A 27,521-nucleotide genomic window follows, 5' to 3' on the forward strand; every position below is an offset into this window, starting at 1 on the left:
ATGAGAAATATATGGAAACACCTAGCACAATTACTGACATATAGCAGGTTCTTAGTAATTTTAGTTTCCCATTTAATACTATGTTAATAGACATTATGTTCTGTGTAAAAGATGAAAAGAAGCTGAAGGAAGGTCAGATGCAGGTCTTAAGTTGAATAGCTTTTTCTAATTGTGAAAAAGTACCTTTTTACCAAATGGTAACAGATCAGGGCCAAATCCAGTTCCTTGCTTTCTTATTCCTTTAAATCTCAAAAGCTCTGTTTACCTTTCTGATTCTCCACAAGAGAACTGAATGAACTATAAGCCATTCAGTGTTCACTTTCTCTGATGTTTAAAGTCTAATCATTCTTAGAGCTAATAAGAGATTTGGAGAATACACCAAATCCTTGAGGCAGCCCCTGACCAAGCTCTCTGAAAGATTTCTAGAATGAAGAGTCTCAAGGTTTCCTGTGTATTGCAGCCCTGAGAAGCTTATGAATAATGTAGATTCTCACACTCCACCCTCAGAGAGTGTGATTTAGGAGGTCTGGGATAGGGTCCGGGACTCTGAATTTTAAATTAAAAAATTTTTGATTTGGTGACTAGAATGCAGGTGCTGCTACAAGGAGCACACTTTTGGTCCCACTGGCCTAGAGCATCTTTGGATGGCCATGAGGACTGGGGATGAAGAACTCATTAAGGTGGATGAGAACCTCCAAGGTAATATGGAGTCCAAAATTGAGGGGAGTGAAGGTGTGATTGTATTCATCTATGACAGTGTATTTTCATTCACTGAGGGAGCTACATAAAAAAAAAGGCAGAATAACAGTAAGACCATGGTTGGCTTTGTTCTTTGACCAATAAAATATATTGACGACTGATATATTTGATAGGTATAATTTGGGCAACTAACTCAGCTCAATTTAATATAGTCAAAGCAATCTCTGTAAGTCGTATGAAAACAATTCTAAACTCAGGAAACTTACAAGTTTCATGGGGGAAACAACATATTTCCAATAATTTGTAATATGAAGCAGGATGATATACCTCCAGTAAAAGGAATATAATGTGTTAGAGGGCAGAAGAGGGAGCAGTTCATAACAAGTATATTGGGGATGTTTTTACAAAGGAGGTGGCATTTGAACTTTGAAGAATAAATATAACTTTGGAAGACAGATAAGATGAAGGGCATCCCACGGTGAGGAAGGGTATGAAGTCTTGGAAGCCCGAAAGGGCATAGGCTATTCTGGGAATGGCTCGAGAAGGCTAAGAAGGTAGAATAAAAACAGGTTGCTGTAGGCTCTAGTTGAGGGTTCTTGTGAAGGAGGGCCCCTATATATTAGCGAACTCTGATATGACAATGAAGAGTAGATTGGATGAAGGTACGCAGGCTGACCAGCTGCCAGCACTTGCCACAGTCTAGGTGAGACTGCAGTATTGAAACCCTATGGTAGTGGCAAAAGGGAGATGGGCAGAGCTCATACCCATTAATCCAGATGTTTTCCCCAGTGCCTGGAATACACTAGGTTGTTAGACAAAGTCTGATGAGTGAAGGAGTAGATCAAGGCAGAGAAGATGGGGGAGGGATTTAATAGGGAGGGAAGGAAGGTATTGAAGATACCTTTGAGGTTTCCATCTTGGATTCCTCATTAGGTGAATTTATTGACCAACATAGAGCACTCAGGAGGAACAGTAGAAACTGAGGACTTACGAAGGTGGAGTCCAGCATTTTTAGAGTTTTAAAGATCTTTAAGAGCAACCCATACCCTGTTTCTGTTAGCTGGGCTGACTCTGTCCCAGAGGCTGTAGCCCTCCCTATACCAAGAAGAGTCAAACAATAGCCTTGAGGTTATGAGGCAATTACTTGTGAGCTAGATTAGGGCCCAAAGATTGGTCTAATAGAGTATTTTTCAAACTTTTTATTTTAGTAATGAGTTAAGATTTACATACATATAAAAATGAAGTTACATTTATGCATTGGGGTTAAAATCAATACGAAATCAAAACATCCCTGAGAAAAATTCAGGGATTTATGGACAACTTCTTTTCAGTGTCCTTGGCACACTTCCTTCCCATTTTTCTTGGATTGGGAATGAGAGAGAAATTTCTTGTGATGTTTCTCACTGTGATATTTTAAACAGAACAAGACTTGAAAATCATTTTTAAAACAAGGCTGCAGTTTTTTAAGAAGACATTTCCCCCATAAACAGAAAATAAATGCTGTTTAGAATATTAGTCCAGCCTATAAAAAAGTTTTGCTGGTAAGATCATTGAATGAATTACTAACAATACTAGCTGGGAAAGTCAAGATGTTAGATAAAAGCAACCCTGGAAATGATTTGAAATAGGCAAAGTTTACATTTGGAACCCATTCCTCTGTCTTTCTCTAGTCATTTCCGATTTCCACAAAGTTTCAGGACCTCTCATGCTGTCTCCTCAACCCTGCCCTTCTCCTCCAAATGGCTTCAGTCTATAAAATGTGCTAAAAACTTCCTCTACCCTCCCTTCCCTCTTGGAAGCCCCCGCTCAATGCAGATGATGTGGACAATATCTGAACAAGCTAGTTTACAGCAATGCATGGATGATGTGTGAATGACAGCGCCTTAACCCTCCTGGAAATACTTGTCATTTTAAAAGGGACTGCCCTGTCATCCGGAGGAATCTTTAGGCAATAGCTTCTTCAGACAATGTCAACAAAGAGTAGAAAGATGTGCTGGAAAGAGTCAATGAGATGGAGCCAACAGGCCAGAGCAAGCAGCTAGGACTGCTTCCAGAACAGATTCTTTAAATGGTTACTGTTTTTCAAAAGTCCTTCCTACTGTTCTTCACAGCAGAACCCACTGAATCTCAAAAAAAAAGGAGGGCTTCCCCCTTTTCTCCAGCAGTTCCAGGAGCGGGAGGGGGAAGGCAGAGCCACCCATCCCCCGGCTGATGTTTTTCGCTCTGGGACTCTAAGAGCGCCCTGGATGGAGGCTGGAGGTTTTCTTTCCTTTCTTTCCACCATCCTTCCCTCCACCTCACCATTCTACAATTCAGTGATTCTTATCATACCTCTTCATTTATTATATTGGGTTTTCATAATTTACAATACCCAGAAAATGCTTAACCTTAAACGATTTTTGTAATGATCCCTCCTCATCCTTGAAATGGAAGGTGCTTCAGCCCCTTGTCTTCCTTTCCTTTTCTTAGAATGAGATCTAGTAACTTCTCTTTTTAAGAAATGTGATAATAAATAGTACTTTCACTTTAAATTACCAGATAACCATCACTTTGAAAGAGGTGGAACTAAAATTGCTTCCCAAGTAGCCCTAAAATCATACGGTGAAATCATTTAAGGTCAGAAAAAAGCTAACTGGATTCAGTTCAGATGTTGCTATCTGTCCTTTGGGGAAGAAAGATATTTTAATAATCAATTGAAAATTAGCTACTGATACTTTAAAAAATGTAGGTACTTTTAAAAAGCTGATACTTTTAAAAGGATATATTCTTCAGGAAAATTAAAAGATTTTTCACAAAATTCCTTCAAGCCAGGCACTTAGCCTGTTTTCTCAATTTTGAAAAGTCTTTCTTCAAAATAAAGGGGAAACAATTAGATTGTTTGTTGAGAAGACACAGGACCTTAAATTTGAGACGCTTCTAGAGAACCTTTATGTGAGTTGGTGTCACTTTGAAACGGGGAGAGGCTGGGGTGGAGATGGGCATATGAGGAACGACGTTGAGCCCAGAGCAGTTGCCAGACTTCCTGCCTTCGCTGCCACCCGTTTATTTAAGAATACAGTTGAAAGGGTATCTCGCCACGACCCTCCTACCCAGAATGACTCAGGAGACATGGGCCACGCAAAAGACTTTATTATCTGAAAGAGAGTGGCTGCCCCAGATGGAGGTGGGGGTAGAGGGGGAGAGGGGGAGAGAGTGGGGGGGGGGGAGGAGAGAGAGAGAGAGCAACGGGACAGAGAGAGCAGAGAGGGAGAGAGAGAGGGTGAGGGCAGGGAGAGCAGGGGGACAGAGAGACAGACACAGAGGGCAGCAGCGTGGTGCCTTTTATTGTGGATCCGCTCGGCCTGCTGCTTTGGGGGAGGGTCAGGATGTTTAGAGATAAGGCGGGGTAAACCCAGTCAAGCCCCAGACATAATTCTCACAAGCTTATGCGCTTGGGACCATGGGGTAAATGGAGGATAAATTACTATATTCTTACATTCCCCCCTTTTCTGTTTTATAAATGGTAGAGGATTTGGGAAGGGGTGAAGGTCAGTCTTCAGTAACTGCTTCCTGCTGATTAGGGGCGATGTTCATTTTTGTATTGGTGGGGGGCGGTCCTCAGATGAGCCCTTGGTCTGCAGTGGCGATGGCATTTTCCAGGTTCAATAAGGATCATGATCTTTGGAGAGGGGTTGGTAATCTTGTAATATAAGCTGGTTAAAGGTTTGGTTAGAAATTTTTTGCATTTGGGCTGATTGCTACATTTACATAGGGTGGCTGAATTAATAGCATTTTTGGGGACATATGTGTAGGCAGCAAAGCAACCTGTAGGGCAAAGGGAATCCTTGATGGTGCAATCTTTTGGACAGTCTGCAAGAGCAGAAAGGGCTGGCATTGGGAAGATGGGTCTGGTGAGAGAGTAAGTGTTGAGACCAGGGTTAATAATCCTGAAGCATGATGCATGGCGGTTGTAAGGGAGGTCTTAGGACTGTGCTGGCAGAAACTTCTTCAGTGATGGGTGAAAGTGGAGATGAGCAGCGGGAAATGCGGAGAGTAAGAGGTCCCGTCAGGGTGGAGGAGTAGGAACTTGTGAGAGATTTGGTGGGAAGGGAATAAGCTAAGACAAACAGCTTAAGGTGGGAGTTGTGTATCTAATGGGGAAGACCCTGGAGTTTAACTGCAGTTGGCGTGGAAAGGATTACTGTATATGGTCTTTGCCATTTGGGAGTTACAGATGGTGTTGCTTGGTGTTTGGAATGGGCATGGTTTGGAGAAGTTTTTTCCTGTTTATGTTAATGGCCTTGTAGTGCAGGGAGTGCTCAACTCCCAGGTATGTGACCGGAGCGGCAGACAGCTGAACTTTGGAGGGTGAGACCCGATAGCCGTGTTCTGAGAGAAAGTTTAAAAGGAGAATAGTATCCTATTGAGAGGTTTGTAGGGAGGGACTGCACAGATCATCTACATATTGAAGGCGGGTGGAGCTCGAGTAAGGGATTTGAGGTCTTGTGCTAGAGCCTGTCTAAAAAGGTGGGGACTATCCCTAAATCCTTGGGGAAGAACTTGTTAAGTGTTCTCTGAATATTAAAAATTAGCTTAACATAAGGAATTTCCTACCTTGATTTCTCGCTGGGATACCGTTGTCTTGGTCTGGGAGCATATCAAAAGGCTGCCTGCTCAGCTCCCAAGGTGGGCTGAGGTATTGTCTATTTGCTAAAGAATCCTCCCTTTTACTATGCGTCTACAGCTGGGTCTGCATGCTAAGTTAGCTGCTCAGTTTGCAAAATTACCTCCTCAGATCTGAAGGAGGAAAGACAGCACATAGGCCTGGGCCTTTTAGTATGCTAAAGTGAATCTTCCACATGGTTACAAATGATCAGCATATTAAAACATGTGCTACTCTTCTTTATCTGGGGAACATTAACTGATCTCACTTAAGAATGATTCTAGAGCTTAATGTTCAACATAGTTTTAGTAGTGGGGGGTTTCCTAGCATGTAGTTTTACATTGCTCTGACTGCAAATATCCTGCCTTGCTTTCTCCAGAGGCTCTCACCTTATTCTAAAGCTTATGGTCCCTGTCTCATTCTCCCCTCTACAGATGGAGACCCTAGCTGCTGCTAGGGAAAAGGGGCGATGACCGCTCTGGCTGCTTCATGCTGAGAGGGGGTGCAGTAAAGGGTGCAGCTAGGTCTCCATCACTGGGCAATTGATAGGGCCTCAGAAGGTTGGCACTTTTATTCTGGGTTTCATTTCTATTACTATTTGCAGTTTTGTGGCTTTTAGGCAAGATAGAACAAATTGTTATTAGGTTAAGTAGCAACATCTGGAGTTGGATTTTCCATTCTGGAAGGACAAACTTGACGAGATTAAGAATGCATGGCTGAATATGAGAACTAGAAATATGAGGAGTCTAATTGAGAATCATAGCCAGGTATCATGGGGAAACTAGAATTCTGGATCAAGTTTACATCTCAATGACTAGTATTAGGATTTAGTATAGATAAGACTGCATTATTGAAACAGTACTTTTCTCTAAAATCACCCTCATTTTTATTAGAAGTAGCCAGATTAAGAAAATAATTAACAGTTGGCTCACTAATTTGCATAAGTGCAGCAAGAAGAGCAATTGATTACATGGGATCTTTTAAATGTGCTTTGCTGGGACTTTTTGTAAGGAATTTCAGATTGAACTTTTTAGGGCTTCTTGAGGCCAGAAAGCCAAGCCAGACTTGCCATCAGCTTGTGCCTGCAGTAACTGCAGATTTGGGTGAATTCCTCTCTTCCTGAGGTTCCTGCACCTGCCAAGAAGTGACCTTCCTTACTCACCTGGTAAGGCTGCTGGGAACTCTGTAAGCAAAGTACCAGGCCCGTTCTTCCAAGGGGCTTTTTGTTGGCTTTATAAAGTCAACCTTAGTTCCTTAAAGCTGTCTGTTCATATCTGAGTTTACACACGTGTCTCTCAGGTATGACGTTCCAGTCAAAGCCTTGGTAATAAAACCAGTGTTTTTAATTAGTCCTCTTACAAGGAAAGCAGATTCTTATTGAACTTATGCAAATAAACATACTGCCATGAAATATAAAAATAGTCACAGAGTTTTTAAATTCTGGAGGGATCAGGTAGAGAGAAAGATAAAGTTTCAATTCTGCTTATAAAGGCAGTTATTTACTAAACTGTTGTCAGCTTAAGAGAAAAAGCTTAGAACACTTTATCAACATTTGAAACAAAAAGCTACAAAATTATCTTCCTTAGTTTACTTAATCCTATGTAACTAATACCTATTTTGCTGAAATCTAGTTTTTTACTAGTTTAGGAGTAATGAAACAGTGAGTATAGATGACAAAAGACTTACAAATGACAATGGTTAAAGATCTGATGAGAGCTTACTGTAAGACAGTTGTCAAGGAAATTTGGATATTTCTGTAACATAAAACATCCAGTAACAAAGTTTAGCATCATTCCGTGACAGTGCCTTCTAGGTAATTAAGCAGGTAAATAAGCCAAATTAGCCAAATATTTTCTCCAATGAGAAAAAATTCCTCTGACATGTTCCAGGGGCCCTCTGGAATCAGAGTGAACTAGAGGTAAAAAGCACTTTTTTTGAATTTGATTTTGGGAAGCCGTTAAAAGGTTTAAGGCACTTGCTTAAATAGTTACTCACATTAGACAAAGCTACACTTCACTTTTAGCATTCTTTCTTTGAAAGATTTAACAGATACCATCAACTTAAATGACTTTAGGTAAACTTAGGCAGCTGATAACCATAAGGACATGTCTATTCAGTTCAACTTAAATTAGCATTAATGCTTAATATCTTCTATTAGAATTTTCTGGAAGTTTTAGAATGCCCAATTTTTACAAGCGCTTGTCTTTAAATCAATTTTTATTAATACCATCCGGAGGTAGAAAAACATTTTTCATTTACACACTTAAACACAAACATACAGATTGAGACGTAATGATACAGTGAGAAGACAGACAGAGCTCCTGGCGTGAGCCAGGAGGGGACGAGAGCCCGTGGTGGTGCATTGTCTAGGGGTTTTATAGGCAGTTGAGGATATTTGGGAACGTGAAAAAAGCTTAGGGGTGTGGACTTTAAGGCAAGTAGTAGGTGTTTAGGATTGCAGGGGAGACAGAGAGAGAGCTTGGTTCGGAGGTAGGAGAAGGCCTGGATATATGGGATCTCTTTACATTTGCCCATACGCTCACAGAAGTTGTATAGGTCGCAGAGAATTTTAGGATCTAAAGAGCCATTTGGAGGCCATTTAGACTGACTATCCAAGGGATATTGTGGCCAGATCTCATTAGTGAACAGGTTTGAGTTCTGGAGTGAGGTGGAGGGGCTTTAGATTACTGACTAAGCACTCTAGCGGTGAATCTGCGGGAACAGAGGGGCCAGATCCCATGGTGAGAACGAGACCGTTCAGAAGTCGCTGAGGCGTCCCTGAGCGATTGAGAAGGTCGTGGAGAAGACCAGGCACAGTTAGGAGGTCGTCACCACCTCTAACTGTGGGGTCAAGGCGAAAACGCCAGGGAGGCTCGGTAACTAGTACCAGGAGTTTTCGAGTGGAGTAGAAATGTAGATAAAGGGAGACCGGGCCTCAGTGGATGAAGATTCTCACCATGGGGAGGCGGAGAAGGGTCGACTTTGGGGATCAACTGTGACTCTGAAAGTCATCGTTGGGGGGTGCCCATGTCCCAGAGGAGCCCTTGGGGGTGCCGGACTCTCAACGGTCACTTCCCAGGTTCCAAAGGGACATTTAAGTCGACCATGAAGGGGAGACTCACCAAATCGAAGGCCGTTGTTGGGCGAGAAGATGAGCAACCGGGAAAATGGATGGTGAGCCCGTGGAGGAGGATCGGGCAGTGAGGGTTCCCAAAGCAGCTCAGGTTCCCGGAGTAAGAGCAAAGTCAATGGGAGAGCCTCATCTGAAGTCACAGCACCAGTGAAAGGGTATCTCACCGTGACCCTCCTTACCCAGAATAACTCAGGGGACACGGGCCCATGCAAGAGACTTTATTATCTGAAAGAGAGAGTGGCTGCCCCAGACGGTGGTGAGGGGAGAGAGAGAGAGAGCAGAGAGGGAGAGGGAGAGAGAGCGAGAGGGCGAGGGCAGGGAGAGCAGGGGGACAGAGAGACAGAGACAGAGAGGGCAGCAGAGAGACAGACCCAGAGAGAGGGCAGCAGCGTGGTACCTTTTATTGTGGATCCGCTCAGCCTGCTGCTTTGGGGGAGGGTCGGGATGTTTAGAGATAAGGCGGGGTAAACCCAGTCAAGCCCCAGGCAAGCCCCGGCATAATTCTCACCAGCTTATGTGCTTGGGACCATGGGGTAAATGGAGGATAAATTACTATATTCTTACAACAGTGAACACAAAGGGGGAGGGGCTTTTCCACTTGATTAGCCTCCCCATAGGGTTGTTTGTGAGTTGTTTCCCTTTTAAAGCACCAGTTGGCTGAGAAAATCCCCGCTTTGGGATACCCTAGGGGCAACTCCAAGTCTAGGTTACTGAAGAGAAACAGGATATGATTTCACAAGAAGTTTGTTGTTCTGTTTTAAGAGAGTGTCGTTTTATAATTCAGTGAGGCTTGTAAGGAATCCCTAACAATGAAATATAGCAACACTTGGTGGGTTGGTCTGTGGTCACTTTCCTTGGTCCATTATTTGAATAAAATGACCTATATTTGAAATAAGCAAGCATTTATTTGAATATGCTGCTTTCCTCTTAGTGTTTTCAGGAAGCTTAATTTAAATGTTTCCCAAAAGTACTCTAGCTACAGTTTAGCTGTCATCTCAAAATCAGAAGAAATAGCATCTGTGTTGGTATTTTATATTATAAGCAGAGGGTCATTTCATAGCCAAATCACACATCTCCCTCTTTTTACACAGAAAAAAATGGGCGCCTTGGGAGATTAAGTGATTTGGCCAACATCTCCCAGCTGGTAAGAAATATGGGCTCTATTGCACAGGAGTAGGTAGAAATTGCCCAGCAATTACTGAAGGTCAGTGTGCTGGGGCTTCACATACATTTCCTATTTTAATCCCCACAAAGTACATGTTAAAGAGCCAGCCATAAATGCCATTTATTGAATCTTTGTACTAAGCATTTTAATTCATTATCTCTAATCACCATAACATCCCTCTAATGTAGATGTAAACAGCTCTATTTTACAGATAGACAACTAACATGTGGAAAAGTTTTGCCCAAGGCCACTTTAATAAAAAGTAAGCCAGTATTCCCACCCAGGTCTGCCTCTCACACCTAACTTTGTGTTCTTTTCACTCTCTAGAGGTTTTCAAATTACAGGTCACAATGCAGCAAGTGAACCCAGCATTTAAAAAGGAGTATAAAGAACAGAATGATAATGTTAATTAATTTAATTAATTCAGAATTTCAAAATAGAGTGTATCACATCACTTGTATATCTCTTTTATATGAGTTTTTTTCCCCAACACCACCAAGCAATTAACTCAGTTCTGACACTGTCTACATGGAGAGAGCACAGATACCACAGGTTGTGTTTAATTCTACAGGACTGTCCCTCTGCCCCTTCAGATAGCAATCTCAAACCCAGGTTGTCACTGGTTGTAACTCCGGGGGGAATATCCCAGACCAAAATACCTTTGAAACAGAAATCAATCAAAGGGAGAAATAAAGTGGGAGAAATCCTTTTATTTCTTAAGAGCCGTCTGCTTCTGCTCTTCCTGTGACTCTTGCAGCCCAGCTGCAGAAGAAGCCCCACACAACCTCTCCATGTTGGCCCTTGTAATTACCTATTGATATGGAGATGGACTTCTTCTCTCCAACCCTTGGAAACACCTATTAATATGGAGATGCACTAAGGCCAGGCGAGAGATCCTGGAAATAGTGCCATTTTATCCAGGCTGGTGCTTCTAACTTACTGTCTGTAGATCAGAGGTTCCCATAACCCCCTCCTTGGGTTCGATTACTTTGCTGGCTCAGCTCACAGAACTCAGAGAAACATTTTACCCACTGGGTTACCATTTTACTATAAAAACCATTTTACTAAATTACTATGTAATTTAGGAACAGCCGGATGTAAGAGACACATAGGTTGAGATACATGAGAAGAGCATGGTGCTTCATGCTCTCTGAGCAAGCCACTCTCCCTGAATCCCCATATGTTCCCCAACCCAGAAGCCCTCTTTGGGGGTTCTTATGGAGGTTTTATTACATAGGCAGGATTGATTAAATCACTGGCTGTTGGTGACTGAACTCAAATCTCCAGCCTCTCTCCCCTCCCTGTAAGTGGTGGTGATGACTGAAATTCCAGCTCTCTACCTACAGGGTTGGTTTCCCCTGGCAACCAGCCTCCATCTGGAGGTGCGGTCCAAAAGCCACCTCATTAACATAAACTCAGGGGTGACTGAAAGGGGTTTGTTACGAATATCAAGATGGCTTTATTACTCTTATCACTTAGGAAGGTACAAAGGTTTTAGGAGTTCTCTGCCAGAAACAGGACACAGACCAAGTGTATATTTCTTATTATAAATCATGATATGTGTGGGTGTGTTATGATGTAAGTATTTTTCTTATGGATTCTGGTCAGACATTGAAAGTCACTGCACTAAGAACACAACTTAATTTATCTAAACCTTAGCAAAATTTTGTTATATATAGTTAACTACCTCACTGCAGGTTCTTATTAAAGTAGTCCCCAGAGCTGCTGTGGATCCTTCCCATCACATCCTTGAAAGTACTAGTGCTATATTCCATCAAACTTAATTGGCAGAGGACTCTCTGTCTACACTAACACCAGCTGTCTGACATGTGGTCACAGGAACACGGACTGACACAACCAAGTCCATGCCCAGGCTTTTTAGCATGCCCATGAGGACATCTCATGCATGATAAAGTCTGTAAATTAGATGGACGTCATCACTTATTGTAAAAAATGACCAAGTCCATACCTACACCTTTAGTCATTGTTATTTTTCCATCACTAGATTGTCATGAAGTAAGAGACTCTACAATCCATGACATTAACAATAGATAAGTAGAGTTGGAAAGAGCACAATTCATTTTATAAACAGTAGCAAGTTTTGCAGTAAGAGGAAGTTATGTTAATAACAGCAGTCAGTCTTTATCAAAGTTCTGTGTTGGGGATCCAAAGATAAATAAGGCTGGAGCTCAAAGTCCAGTGGGTGTTTCAGATACAGTAATGTCCCAGAGGACGAATTAGAAGGGCATGTGTAACTCCAGGGGGAAATTATTTTCCCAGTCCGGTGATTATTTTGCAGGGCAAAATACCTTTGAAACTGAAACCAGTCAAAGGGAGAAATAAAGTGGGAGAAACCGGTTTATTGCTTACAAGCAGTCATCCACTTCTGCTCAACCATGTCTCTCTCACAACCCGGCTGCAAAAAGGGACCCCACCCAACCCCTCCAGTCCAGATATGCCCTGCTACCCCTTGTAATTACCTGTTGTTATAAAGAGGGACTACTTGTCTCCAGCCCTTGGAAATACCTATTGATTTGGAGATGCACTAAGGCCAGGCGAGAGATTCTGGAAATATTGCCATTTTACCCATAGCCCACACATCCAGGAATCTCATATCACAATCTACTTCTCATCAACCGCAATGGCCCGTGTAAGAAAACTTGGAGCACTGTAACCAGAGTAATAACATACAATAACAACAACAATAAAATCATGATAATCCTCAAGCTGGAGGATTCAGCTAGGTTCAAAGTCCTATGCAGATTAAGTCCATAGCTCACCCATTCCACAGGAAGCCAGAAGCTGAACAAGTAGAGAGTTCAGAGCAATTATCACATGGCAGCTGCAGCTGGGGGTGAGTTCAGGCACAGGGACTATAGAAGAAAATAACCTTAAGGGCGATAAGATACATGTTTTAATGACACCAGCATAGGCAAATCTTGTCCATCAGGTAAGATACATGCAAGAGAATGATAAGACAGTGGCAGGAATGGGATCTCGTCCAGGTCTACTATACCAGACTTTCACCCTGCTTCCTGTGGGAATTACAGATGGGCCAATATACAGGGCTATGGGAGGTACATGCACTGGCCATAAAGATAAAACAAAACTTCCCCATAAGATGCTCTTACCTCCTGGACGTTTTGGGTACTCTACCATGATCTTTAGGGCTCACTCTGCTGTTACTCCAGGTATACACATGAGGCCAGCTTCCAGGCCTTTTCTCCAAGGTGCCAGAAGGGCCAGCCATCGCTGGTCCATGTGTTGAAATGTCCAGGGCCACGTCCACTCAACAGTGTCTCCAGGGTTTAGTGCAGTAGGAGCTGGCAGCAGGATGTTGCTCTGATGGTCATATCCTGGCTTCAATAACTCCTCTTTGGTTTGCAGGTAGTTGTATAGGAGAGGCAGCAATGCATGTTAGCATCTCCACAGGGCTCAAGGCTCCTTCTCAGGGCTTCTCATTCAAATGCTGTAGCACTGTCCATAAGCAAACTGACCAGCCCCGTAGACTATTTGTGTCTGACTTTAGGCCAGATTTCAACAAACCCTTGTACCTCTCTATCATGCCTGGCCCAGTAGGGTTATATGGTAAATAAAACTTCCACTTTATTCCTAATTGCTACATCCATTTTTGTATGTCCAATAAAGTAGGTGTCTTGATCACTCCCAGTCACCTGTGGCCAGCCATAGGCTGCAAAGACATGCTCTAGGTCCCTCTTGGTGGTTTGCTGATCTGCATGATGTGCAGGAAAAGCAACCAATAGTCCAGTAGCCATGTCCACACAAATCATGGCATACTGATATCCTTTTGATATGGGCAGAGGCCCAATGTAGTCTAGCTGCCACCTGACAAGGGCTTTCAGCACCTTTACTATTATCTCATGTTGCTGCAGGATTTGGTGTAAGTCTCTTTTAGAGCACAAAAGGCACTCCTTCCAGGCTCTGCTGAATTCTTCAAAGGTCAGCAAGCCCCACCAACGAGCTACAGCCCACATTATCTTTTGCCCAATGTACAACAAACGCTGATGTAACCATTGGGCTACATCAAAGGCAGGCTTTCCTTCTAGCCAGCACACCTGGGCCAATGTGTCTGCTTCATCATTCCGTGGGGATGCCAAAGGCAAATGGCCAGTCACATGACATACAGTAACTGTCTTAGTCTGACCAGAGGCCCATAGGTCTTGCCACAACTCCTGCCCCCAGAGGGGCCAGTGACCAATCATCCAGTTGGCATGGTACCATGTCAGTAGCCAGAGGGTCAAGCCCCAATAGATGGCCCAGCTGTCAATGCAGACGATAGGGGAGGGCTCCTGGGTGATCACAAGCCATACTGCCCACAACTCAACCCATTGGCTGCTCTTCTCCCTCCATCTTCCATCCATATTGTCTCAGTCTTAGGATGGAAAGCCATAGCCCTCCACCTCAGGGGCTGCCCATGACTGGAGCCATCTGTATACCAAGCATCTTCAGGTATAGGGGCTTTTCCCTCCTGAAGAGAACTCTCAGCTACAAATGGCTCAAAAGCAAGTTCTTTCTATTTTCCACTGGTATATGTCACTGGTCCCAATAAGCTTTGGAGTTTTCCACTTAAGGGGCTAGTAGAGAGGACACTACACTGCTGTAAATATACCCCCAATTTGGCCAGTTGTAGGCATCTGTTCCCCACCACTCTGTGGCCTTTAGGTCCAGTCTTGCACCCACCCCACAATGGGATAGGTGCGTATTACCTTTTTTGGAGCTGTTTTGGTGATGGGCTCCGTAGCCAGCAAGGCATGGTACACAGCGGCCAGTTGCTTCTCTATCAAGGTGTATTGGACCTCTGCTCTTTCCATAGTAGTTGTGACCAGAATCCAATAGGTTGGCATGTTCCATTCAAACTACTGCCAAAGACCCCATCCATAACCATCTTCCATTACATGAACTTTCATTACATCTTCCATTCCTGTACTGCCTTGACTGCTCACTTAGCATCAGTAAAAGCAGATGCACATGTTTCATCCCAGTCCTACCTGATGCCCCTTCATACTAACCAGTTTAAGGGCTTCAGAATGTATGCCAAGTGTGGGATAAACACTTTCCAGTAGCCCACCAAGTGTGGGATACACTTTCCAGTAGCCCAAAGGACCCAAAAATTCTTGTAAGACTGCTACAGTGGTAAGGGTAGGGAAAGCCTGGACCTTGTCTATGACTGCTTCAGGATTAACTTTAGTTTTACCTGACCAGACAACCCCCAAGAATTTCACAGACAAACCGGTCCCTGAACCTTAGTGCTGTTCATGGCCCATCCTTTTTCCTGTAGATGTTGAAGCAGTCTAGGAACTGCCTCTTCTAAATCTGCAAGAGAATCAGACATGAGCTTGGTATCATCAGTGTAGTGATACAGCCATACTGTTTGTGGTTTCCTCCATGTTTTGGCCGAGTCCTGGGCTACAAGTCCATGACAGATGGTGGGACTGTGGAGGCGTCCCTCTGGAAGGACAGTGAATGTTCACTGCCGACCTTCCCATGTGAAGGTGAACTGTTCCTGACTCTCCTGTGCTATGGCAATAGAGAAGAAAGCATTAGCAAGGTCCACAACATAATTATACTCCCTAGTTCATGACTGAGGGTGTCCATAAGGGCTGCTATAGAGGGGACAGTAGCACGCAAAGGGGGTGTGACTTTATTCAATTCCCTGAAGTCCACGGTCATATACCAAGAACTGTCCAGCTTTTCACTGGCCACACCGGGGAATTAAGTTTTATGAGTGGGCTTTATAATGCCCACCTTCTCTAACTCCTGTAGAGTTTCTCCAATTTCTTTGTGTCCCCCAAGCAATTTATACTCTTTAGTGTTTGTCACTCACTGAGGTACATTCAGAGCTATTGGTGGGTGCTAAGCATGTCCCCTCAGAACTGCCTTTACCACACATCCCCTCAGTCTATAACCACCAGCCCTGCAGGATATCTACCCCCAAAATATATTCAGGGATGGAGAAATATACACAGTATACTCCTTTTGGGGGTAAATGCCCTATCTCCAATGGGATTTGGGCTTTCTTGACTCTAATTGCCTTACCCCCATAGCCATCTATCACAGCAGGGGTCCTGGGAAAATGCTCAGGGTTGTCATAAATCAGAGAACATTCAGCTCCTGTATCCACCAGAGCCAGGACACATTGTACATTCACAGGGGACCAATGAATTGCTAATTCTACGTGTGGCCTTCAGTCCCCAACATTTCCCCCAAGGTGGGGACCTTGATCTGCCCCTCAGTCAAATCTGTGGGGGTGAGGGCCCAAGCAGACCCTGAGTACCAGGAAGTCTTGCAGGGACACAGGCCAGACATGAGGCTTTGCCTCTGGTTTCTGTGTCCTGGACCTCAGCGGCTGGAACTGCTATTCTGGCTTTAATTGGTACCACTGTTCTTAGAAGATCCTATTGAGCTGCCAATCAAGTTTTTATTTCACTACCTCTGCCTTTATCATTATCAACCCACATCTGTGTCCTCAAGACCTTCGCGGGGCCCTTTGCACCTCTCCTTTCAGTCGTAGCCCATACTTCCTTCCGTGCCCTTATTGTTTCAACCTCCCCCGGATCTGCTAAAGTACGAGTAGCCTCACTTGTGGGTTGCCGTAGGTGGGGAGCAAGAATAGTCACTAGAGACCCAAGGTGAGATGGGGGAGCTTATGGAGCACCAGATTTCTCATTCCTGTGGTGAACAGCTCCTCACAGGGCCCTGGGGGTCCATATTATAGATTATATTTTTCATACCTAACTCCCGTAACACCTGCTGGAGCTCTGCTTATGTTTTCCAGCTGGTGAGTAAGTATGGTATAATCACCCTGATTAGGCCACACTGCCCTGATGGCTGCTGTCAGCCAATCCAGAAGCACCCAGTTCCCTCAGGGGTAACGAGCACTTTGCAACCACTGCCAGAGGGAAGGGTGAGTCATCAGGGAAGCCAGTCTGCTCATTTCAGAACCCAACATAACAATGTTTTCCAGCTCCATATCCCAGAGACACAAAAGCCACGTGGGCAGATGTTCCGACAGCTGCTGCCGACACCAGATGCTCATGTCCACCAGCTTATCCTGGGTATAGGGACAGAGCATGGAATGTTGCCCAACCTAGGGAGGGGGCAGCTCCTCCCTCTGAAGAGCCCCTGGTTGTTGTATTTTTATTTTCTTAATTACAATGGGGCAGGACTTTAATACAGGAGAGGCTGGTGTCTTAGGCCATAGTTTCGGCAATAGATAGGCCCTTGGCCCCACTCCCTCATCCTCTTCTGACATCTCCTCTACCATCTCCAGGGCTGAAGGCCCTGCTCCTTTCTCCCCCTCCCAACAGCCTCCTGCAATGCTAATTCTCCTGATGTCTCCTCCCTCACTGCTGCTAACATATCTTCCAGGAGTGTTACCTGTCTTCTCAATAACTGTCTCTCTTTCTTAAGGGCATCCCGTAGATCATCGCCCAGCTCCTCCAAGCAACGCTGAAGTGTGTCTTTTTTCTTCATCACCCTTTCCACTATCTTGAGAAACAAACATCCCACAATCCCAGCTGCTACATGGCCACTCAAGGCCTCTAAGCAGTATTCTATCTCACAGAGAGCTAATTCCACAGCTACCAGTGTCTCCACTCTTCCTCAATTTTGGAGGTGCTTTACCCTAGAACAGTTCCCCACTAGGGGCTCCTCAAGAGGAAGCCCCACAGATAGGGGGCTCCCGAATAAAGCCGCACCCTCCATTGCTGCAGCTACTGGGACCTCCCCACCATCCACAGGGGAGCTTCTGGGCATCTCCCCACCATCTCTAGGGGCAGCCCACTGAAGGGTTGCACCCATGAGGATAGATTTTGGGTTCAGAGGTCCTGCCAACTACCACCAGCTGTAACTCTGGGGTGAAAATATTTTCCCAGTCTGGGGAAAAATACCTTTGAAAACAAAATCAGTCAGAGGGAGAAATAAAGTTGGAGAAACCCATTATTGCTTAAAAGCAGTTGTCCACTTCTGCTCGCCTGTGTCTCTCGTGACCCAGCTGCAAAAAGGGACCCCACCCAACCTCTCCAGTCCAGATATGCCCTTGCTCCTCCTTGTAATTACCTATTGATATGGAGATGGACTAAGGCCAGGTGAGAGATTCTAGAAATATTGAAGTTTACCCAGTGCATGCAGTGCAACATTTACTGCTGTAGTAATTAGTTCAACATTATATAGAAAAGGTGAAGAAAGAGGTATGGCAGTGTGGTGAAAATAACTAAATGGCTGTTAATCCAGAAGCTGGTATTTACTTATGCATATTTACTGAAATGAAAAATATATTCTAGTCTCTGGTCAAACATATGTAATAGAAGGAACTAAAAAAGGCAGATTCTTACCTATTTTAAAAGAAAAAATATGAACTTGTAATGTAAGATTACCCTTGTATTTTAGAGCTGAATTAGCAAAACTTGTATCCCAAATACTCCTTGATTTGTTAGTTTGCTTTCTGGATATGATACCAGATTTGGGAAGACATCTAAAAAAAAGATAAAATATATTTGATTTTCTTCAATCACTGAACAGTTTTGAATTGCTCTCTCTGTGGCTGGCATTGTGGATAATAATAATTTAAAAAAACAAAACCTTACCTTGACTGCTTTCTATTAATCCACAGAGAGGACTCTGTTCTTGCAATGTCAATAACTAGCTGAGTAGCTTGTCAGTCTCACATATTTTCCAAGGAGACTTCTCATCTTTTCCTTAGTCTGAGGAAAGCTCATCCTTCAACTTCCAGCTCTAATTTACAAGGAATTTTCATGATCATTCATTAAATTTCCCTGCACAATACTTTTGCAAGAAGTCCTTTCTAAGTCTTTACTCCCTTTTGTGAGAATGTCAAGTTAACTCATTTATACAGAATCTGGCAAACAAGAACTCAAATGCTAGCTAATTAATCATCCATATATTATTAATTAATACCTTTAAGATACTCACAATGCTATCAATATGTTATATGATGTGCTTCTTTGTTAAAATGAGTTTTGTTTTAAAGCAAAGTGAGTAGGAGTCTTGCCTCTTTTTGAGAGTTAAATGCCTAATAGTACCATACTCTGAAAAAAAAAACCCAGCCCTATGTGGTGGATCATAGTGCCATGGGGTCTATGTTCTAAGTGGAGGCAGGGAGGTTCAGTGAGCTTGCCCAAGGTCTCAGAGCTGGCAAGTGGTAGAGCAGGGCTTCCAACCACAAGCTGGTTTTCAGCCTGCACCTCTCACCCGGCCTACAGAATCAGCTCTTTCTGGAAGCAGTGTGATAGAATAGACTTGTGATTACCAGCCTGTGAAAGTGGACATGGGGCTTATCTCTGCCTCCAGCTCTTTTTCTGGCCTTCACAGGTTGCAACTTCTCCTGACCTTGATTCCTTACACACACACACACACACACACACACACACACACACACACACACACACAAGGAGCTGTTGTGTCAAATGACCTCTTTACTGCCCCTTGTTACCTCATACTCTTTTTTTGTTAATCAACAGGAAAGGGGAAGAAGTACAATGTTAATATCCCTTCATTATTAAGGAAAAAGAACACCTGCTTTTGGGAATGAGTTTGTGATGTTCCTGAAGGATGCTTGAAGGGCAAACTGTAACAGATCCACAGAGTGGTTGGGGGAAACCCAAGAAAGAAAAAGATGAGAAACTGGATGATGCTCATCTAAAAAATTTAAAACAAACACAAAGAAATTAGGGGAAAGAAAAATATAGAGTAAGAGTCCACCTCCCCCAAAAGAAGAAGACCCAAAATTTCTTTAATTTTCAGAATGAAGAAATACTTGAAAGCCACCACAATGGGGAGACCCCTGAGCTGAAGCAGCTTGACAGTCCTGAAAATCTTTCCTCCCGCAGGTAAGATCACAGATCCCTCTGTAGAAGTCATTTTAACCTCTGGGGGGTGGGAGAGGAGGGAAGGGGATCCTCTCTTTTAAATCTCATCACTTAACCTTTCCCAGCTAAACTCACCTATTTATTCTATATACTAACCTTCATCTATATAACTGAGAACAAAACTCATGAACCTTATAAATGTAAAAAGCAAGAGCTGAAAACGTCTTGTAACCAAGTTCCCAAGGAGACTCAATGTTTAAAAAAATGTATTATGAAGAAAATAGAAAATGTAAACTAATGTTAATATTGAATTATTGGTTTAAAAGCATTTAAAGGCAATGTGGTACATTCACAGGCAATAGGTTCCCCCCAAAACACAGTTTATACAAATTTAATGCTATTTTTGGCCTACAGGAAGGTGTTTGTATACAGGGGAATTCTCTGCAGTTCAGAAAGCCTAAATTAGGGCAGCAAAGACCAAACACATGTGGGAAATTCATTAAAAACTAACATCTTTATACTCAGAATCCCCATCATTAAGGCACAGGTCACATTGTTTATATCCACACCATTTGACTTACTGACCTAAGGGCAGCTTTTATCCCTGGGAACTTTCATAATGTTTAGCTTTTAGTTAAGCCTCCACAAAGAGGGCCTATAGGATGGATGAACAAAAATCTTTTAAGAACTTGCCCATTGGTTCTTGAAGCCATATTGGCTTAATTAGACTACTTTATATTATTATACTTTAATATTTGCTCAAGGAAACATGTGGGCTCTTACTGACTGAAATATATCTTTGAGTTATAGTGAATGGCCCAACTCAGCATGTCTGAAAGTGTGTTTAATCGGGTTGTCTCTGAAAAGCACTGTTTGGCGATGTGTTCTGTTGTTTTCCTTAAGTGACAGTGTATCTTCAGGGACTTTTCTGTTACTATGACCCATACCTATTTTTGTAATTGTGATTTTCCCTTTATAATAAAAATCTTAGCTAAATGGGTCCTTCAAATTAGTTGATGAATTATATTAATTTACAGTACACCATTAAATCATACTTATGAAAAATACAAAGAAAAAAAGTTACAGCATTTAATAAAAACAAATATCTTTGTGATTCTTGCAAAAGAACTTTGAGAGATGGCAAAATTGGCTAATGGAGTAAGTACAAAATAGAAGTTGTAAGACTAGTTTTTGTTCTACTGCCAGCTTTGAATAAATACCTGAAGATCACTAGCCTTTGCTGCAACAGTTTAATCTGTATTTCCTTACTCATGTTTGAATTTCTGTATTTGAGTTTTTATGAATGACTAATACAAATCTGTTGGGGCTAGAGCTGATAGGTACAATATGCATGGCATATAGTAAGCATTCCGATTTTGTTGAATAAATTATAAACTTTTAAGTAGTATAGGTAAAATGTTATACCAGATAGTGTCCATTAAGGGCTCTGAATAATTACTCTTTATTCATATTTGGATGGTTTCCAAGAATAACATTATTAAATCATTTTTTTTCAAATATAATAAACTAATGTGGTAGCACCATGCACAGTTCCTACCTTCAGAACTTGTACTTAGAAACACATGTTAACAGTAAGTAGCACAAAAATATATATGATTAAGTATATGTTTTGGGGGAGGGCAGGAGAAGATATTTAACTGAAGAGCACAGTTAGGGTTGGATTGCAGGTAGGTACAGAAGAAACATTGTATCTGGAAAGGGTAACGAATTTACAAGTTGCCAGGTATGGTCAAGAGTGATGGATGATATAGTAGCAGTGGGAAATATAAGGCTACAGAGAATGAAGAAATAAAGGAAAATTACATAAGGCCTTGAACCAGGTAGAAGAGATCAGATTTGATGCTGGAGGCAGTAAAAAGCCTTTATGGTCTGGAGTGAAGCAATATCATAATGAAAGCTGTACCTGAGGCTTGTCTCATTGGAGAATGAGAGTTGCAGGGAATTACAGTCAGGAAGACACCTTACATTTCTCATTATTAATAGAATGAATAGCCTTGCATATCAAGAATTCTCTGGTGTCACTCTCACTGCAGCTATGGTGTTGAATTCAAGTCCCAAATATAGGTCAAGTAAATTCTTCCAAGTAATCATCACTTTAGTCCCAACTACAAATATCCCAACCATGCCTCACAAGTAAAAAAGTATCATTTGGTTGGTTCTACTACAACCAAATAATTCAGACGCTTCCAAATTTTAAAAACATTTGGATTGAATCGCACCATAAACCAGGCTAAGAATTAAGCAGGAATCAGGTGAAAGGCAGGCGAGAACACACTATGTACAAATACAACTGAGCACTCCAAAGCACGCCTAAGAACATCCCTGACATTAAGAGACTAGGACTAAGTTTGAATCTACTTTTAGGCAGCTAATTATCAAATAAAAGGAAAATATGACACTATGCCTATAGGCTTTTGTTTCATCCCTTCCTGAAGAGTCTAAGAGAGAATTCCCCTACTTCATACCAGCGTAAATCATTTAGCAAACAAAAGAGGTGTTGTAAGTGGCTCCGTAATGCAAAGGACAATAATCCTCAATCCTGGGCTCAGCAACAAGTCTGAACAGCAGTAGGATTAAGGCTGTGTACTACAGGCCTCTCTGACATTAAAGAGTACAGGTTGATTATATAAACAAATGTAAACCACGGAGTTTTAAAAACCTTTGTAAAATATGCTGACAATTTCAAGTTGTTTATTGGAAATCATAGATTTATTTTTAAAAACCCACTAATTGTTTTGCCATATAAGAGCAAAATTCAAATAATATAAATATTTAACATTTTGGTATAAAATTAATAATATGGAAAAAAGATGGAAATCAACCAAGAGGTAAAACGTTTTTCGCAATAACACTGTACAACCATCTTCTACTCAAGTGACCATCCAGGCTGATTTTATTTTCCCTTTGTTGACTATTTTCAAGACAGCCTTGCACTAGAGCACCACAAAGTTTTTCCTTCCTTTTTAAAAGGTTGGAATACTTTTATTTACAAATATTCTTCTCAGTACTTTAAGTCTGATGAAGGAGGCATCTAGCAATTTCCTTATTAAAAAGGGAAGTGCTTTCATATTTCCTTTAAATTTAAATCTGTTCCATTCTACTCTAAGCAAAAATAAAAAGATGAACACAGTTGAGGAGAGTTCTTTCACAAATAAATAATGTCACAAAAGTATTATTGTAAACAAGATCATTTCCATGGCCAGAGAGACACTGATGTTTTCAACCAATGGCAAATTTAAACAGTTACAAGTATAGATACACAGAGTATGTATAGCTAAAAGGCAAACGATTATTAAAGACTCAACTGATAAAAATTAATTAGAAATCTGCTCTTTGTCAAAATATGCCTTCATTTTCTAGTTTTTAAGATTGGTCAGAAAATTTAGATAGTAATAATCTAGAAAACCTGAACCTACTCTAAAAGTCACTACAAGCTAGAATGGTTGACACTGCAGCTTTGACATTAGTTAAAAATTCTAAATTATCTGAGCAATCAATGTAAACAAGCCTCAATTTTCGAAATAGAAAAAAAATTAACAGTTTCTGTAAACATTAAAAAGCTACCTGCAAAATATTAAGTATATCAACATCCAGTTTACTGAGAATTCTATTTTAGCTGTTTTGTTTTGCATGTTTCAAGTATCACCTAATTAAACAAGACATCCTAGTTTTCCCTAATAGGCACCTCCTCAGAGATTCTATAATCAGTTTAATGGCCTTTGCTTAAGTCACTATTTTGCCCCTCAGATAATCAATCCCCCAAAAGCAGACATCACCTAATTCTTCTGTAGTGAGGGGAGGTTGTTTGCATCATGGCCACATCCTGCTGTGTAAAAATAAAATTTACTCTATTAGATCCCACATCACTTTGATTACAAGGAACATACAGCTTTACAAATACTTTAAACCTCATTCTGGTGACTTCTCTATCATTTTCATTCTGCTTTCAAATTTAAAATATTTAGAAGTTGAAGATCCCTCTGAGAGTTATTGATAAAAGAAAATATTTTTTAAGCTATTATAGCTTTGATTTGATGTTTAATACTCTCAATTTTAAAATCTGAATGTGGAACAAAGTACTGTGGTTCATGAGACCTTGTTGGAGAGGGGTGGGCTAATTTTAGTAATCATTAATATTAGACACTAAGAATTTTATTTTGTAAATTATGGAGAAGAGAGAATTTTGATCTCTTCTATTTTTAAGTCTTCTCCATTATTATATTCTTCTATGCAAATTACATTCAAGTAACTGCCTTAAACACAGACTGATATTGAGTATATAAACATCAGTTGAAAAAGTCACTAAACTGAAATCAGCTTGCTTGAATTAATGATTTCTCCCTAGAGAAGGACCCTATGGATCATAAACTGCCTGTGGCTTGTGTCATTTCTAATAATCAAAAAATCCCATATAAAGTACCAGTTAGGGCAGAGCTAATGACTTCTCAAATTTCACATTAAACTGCGAAAAAAAGACATAAATATATTTTTAAGTGATTCCAACTATCTAGGTAAAAGAGCTACATGGATGTCACAAGTGATTTGGCTGTTTCTAAAGAAGCTGGAGACTTGCTTTTACCAGATTCATGTACTTTGTTCCATGCCAATCCTTCCCTGGCCCCATGATCTCTACCAAGTGCTATTAAATAAAAATTAGCTTGTACACCTGGTCTAACAATATATTCATTTCTTTGAAATACTGTACTATATACTTACTTGGTATTTTCCAAAGCAGTTATTCTAACCAAGGTACCTTAATAACTTCTCTACACCTCAAATATACAGGTGGCATTAAGTGAGAGCATGTCCCTTTAGTTTTGTTTTCATAAACCTTTTCTAAATATAAATTCAGGCAATGAAGTAGGTAAATTACATTGAGTAGATTCTAGAATCAAAGGAACATTCTGGTAGGCTGGGATTTCAAAATATTTCTTTGTTGTCTCCTAGTCTTTCTACTTAGGGTACAGACAAATGCTTAAAGGTTTTTCCATCCAGGTTTGGCTCAGTGACAGTGAAAACATACAACATTCAAGTATTATTAGGCAAAGGCAGCCCTACAAGGATATGTGTCCACATAGGTCAGTTTGCAAAGGAGAACTATCTTAACCATCCCACAGTAGATTTGACCAAAAAAGCCTTCTGAAACTGTTTTTACTTTAGGATCTGTGGCATCCTTCCAAAGGTCCTGCAGGTCTTCTACATGCCCATGAGATGTCATCATTTTATCATAGATGCAGGGATGGTAAGGAGTTTTACCTTCCCCAGAGAAAAACATGTGGTCTTGTGGTACTATTCCCATTTTATTGGCACAGATGCCCATGAACACATCGTCTATGTACAGACTAGTGTTCAGTGTCTGTGATGCCTCATAGACTTTGGCAGCTACATCACTAGAGATCACATAGGCAGCTCCAGCAGTATAGTCAGGGTAAGCCGGCCACTGGTACATTTCATAGGACACATAGTATTTGCTGTGTTTGTCTCTAATGGGAGGGGCACCACGATGAACACGACCAATCCAAAAGTCTTGAACACCAATTTGTTCTAAACTTTGAAGGTATTCAATAAGATTTGGCATGTGAATAAATATGTCATCATCAGCAGTCATAAGGAATTTGGCATGTGGACAAAAGCTGTTTGCCCAACTGAACTGCAAAAGTAATTTAAGAGTAAGATTATAGAAAGAATCAGCAAAGTCTTGCTGAATTATGTCATTGTACATTTGATCTTCCCAAACCAGTTTTCTTTGCAGTTCCTCTTTCCTCAGTGAACTAGAAGGTGTTCCTAAGGCAAACAGAGTTTTGATGTTGGCATTAAGCTGAGACCGAACATACTCCTCATTGCCCCACGTTTTTCTAATTGCAGATCGTCGAGCATAGTTTTCAGGAGCAGTCTTTACAAACAGTAAAAGGAGGACATCTTGTGCTTGACACTTCTCCTCGTGGTTAATCAAGTACTGGTGGCGAGTAGCCCCTTCTGTGCTGCGCTTAAGAGACAGGCTGTCATTCACAAAGTTATAGCTGTTGATGAGGTATCTGTAGGAGTAGGACTTCATATGGCTCACAATGTTATTATCAATTGGTTTCCAAAAAAACATGAGGCTTAGGATAAAACAAGTGGCAAATAAATGAACAAACTGCCATTTTTTTACTCTTCTAAGACCAACAAACATTCTGAATGTCCATTCAAGTCTGTTTTTATTTAGGATCAGTTTTCAATGGGTGCTTGCTTCTTTGAGACCATAGAACTTCATATTCTGTCGAATAGATGTCCATCTTAATACATGTTGGTTGTTAAGTGTGTAAAAGGGGCTTCTTATTTCACAAAATATTTTCTTTCATACTATTCTCTCTGAGACTGCAAAAGAATGGCACACACTGTAGAATAAGGACACTGACACATCAAAATGTTTCCACACAGGCATCCTTCATTAGGTCCAGTGGCTGGCTTCCTGCAGATATTCCTGTACTTCCTTTCATGAAAGTTAAGTGCAACCTATTACAGTTAGGAAGAGAAAAGATGACAAGGGAATGGGTTACTGACTTTCCAAAGAGAGACAAACTACACTTCACTCCTTAAAAACTAAATGCAAGAAGATTGGAGACTATTGAGAATTAGGCTTGGGGTTGATTAATGATTGTGCATGAGTCCCCTATACAGAATTTTATTGTTGTTAACAACCATTTGATCAATAAATATGAGAGATGCCCTCTCAAAAAAAAAAAACTAAATGCAACCTGACTGATCTGGACAAAAGTGATGCGGCAGTTAGTAGTTAGGAAAAGTGTACAGCTGTGTATCTTTTTAGGCAAGTACATTGCTTTAGGAAAAGGGAAAGAAGCACTCTCTACTATCTTCCCACTCAGAATACAGAGACCCTTTTCTCTTCTCTTAAAAAGAAAGAAAAGCAGCCTCTAAAACAGCTATTACCTTGTATATTTAAAATTCAAATCTCTGAAATGGATATATATCCATGAATATATTGACTTGGAATATAGTTAGGATGAAAGTAGCTCTGTAATTCAAGGCAAAATAGATGAATGATGAAAACAAAATTCTTAGTAGTAAAAAACCCATTAAAGTTTGCCCCAGACAAGGTAGGAATAAGAGTAAAAAAATTTTTTTAATCAAGTGTCACAATCCAGGAGTTGAAATTTGCTTCCCAAAAGCATAGTCCAACTCCCTCTAACTAGAACAATTTTGTGAGCCCCAAATCTATAGTTTTCTTCTTTTTGTTCTTTTTCATTTGGAAACTCAACAGGCACCTCAAATTTAACATGTTCAAAACTGAGAAGCCACAGGATAATAGCAAGTAAGCACTGTCTAAATAGTTAGGCAATGTGAACACCAAGGCTGCTCATCCACTTCCTATTTGTTCCACTGTATCATGCATCTAACTCAGAAATCTGAAAAACTGAAGTAACACAGCTTAACTCAAAGTTTTTATGCAAATTAATGGGAATAGATTTATTGATAGAGGGAAGTAGACAGATAATTATTTGGCACACGGGCAACTCAAACGCCATTTCTAACCCATTCCACTGTCTTCTCTCTAAAACCTGTTGTTTCCATGTTTTCTTTGTGTATTACTGCACTTCATGCACCTGTGCCAGAAACCTGAGAGTCCTTTTCCTCCATTCCACATCCAGTCATTTAATCCTATGAATTGCTTCTTTTAAATCTCTCTTCACCCCTTCATGTCATCGTCACTTCCCACCCAGACCGGTGTAGCAGACTAAATGATCCTTGGCCAACCCATTCTCTACCCAGAGTGACTTTCTAAAGTTCAGATCTAATCATGAGACTAATTCAGCTCTGTAACACCCTCAGAAGCTCTCCACTTGTTGATAATCCCAAATTACTGGCTGAAAGCTCAGCCACACTTGCTGTTTCATACCTGCCAGCCTTTGCACTGGCAGTCCTGGAGCCTGGCAAGCCCTACTCCTCTTGCTAAGAAGTCTAATCCTCACTAACTTCTCCAAGGCATCCTTTTCTGGGAGGCTTGATTTGGGG

General features: G+C 41.4%; 2 protein-coding genes across 7 annotated transcripts in view; one reads left to right on the forward strand and one right to left on the reverse strand.

Moving 5' to 3' along the window:
* MCF2L2 (MCF.2 cell line derived transforming sequence-like 2) overlaps positions 1-27,521 on the forward strand; it is a 278,657-nt gene that overhangs the window by 163,795 nt on the left and 87,341 nt on the right. For all 4 annotated transcript variants that reach the window (XM_037003598.2, XM_037003606.2, XM_037003615.2 and 1 more), the window contains one exon: positions 19,423-19,508. In XM_037003598.2, coding sequence (XP_036859493.2) covers positions 19,423-19,508 — 86 coding nt within the window. The remainder of the gene's footprint in view (positions 1-19,422; positions 19,509-27,521) is intronic.
* The window catches only part of B3GNT5 (UDP-GlcNAc:betaGal beta-1,3-N-acetylglucosaminyltransferase 5), a 36,516-nt gene continuing 10,878 nt past the window's right edge, over positions 1,884-27,521 (reverse strand). For all 3 annotated transcript variants that reach the window (XM_017661190.3, XM_017661191.3, XM_037003642.2), the window contains exon 2: positions 1,884-26,003. In XM_017661190.3, coding sequence (XP_017516679.1) covers positions 24,547-25,680 — 1,134 coding nt within the window. In that variant the 5' untranslated portion in view covers positions 25,681-26,003 and the 3' untranslated portion in view covers positions 1,884-24,546. The remainder of the gene's footprint in view (positions 26,004-27,521) is intronic.

Source organism: Manis javanica, chromosome 3 (assembly GCF_040802235.1).
Source record: "Manis javanica isolate MJ-LG chromosome 3, MJ_LKY, whole genome shotgun sequence".
NCBI lineage: Eukaryota > Metazoa > Chordata > Mammalia > Pholidota > Manidae > Manis > Manis javanica.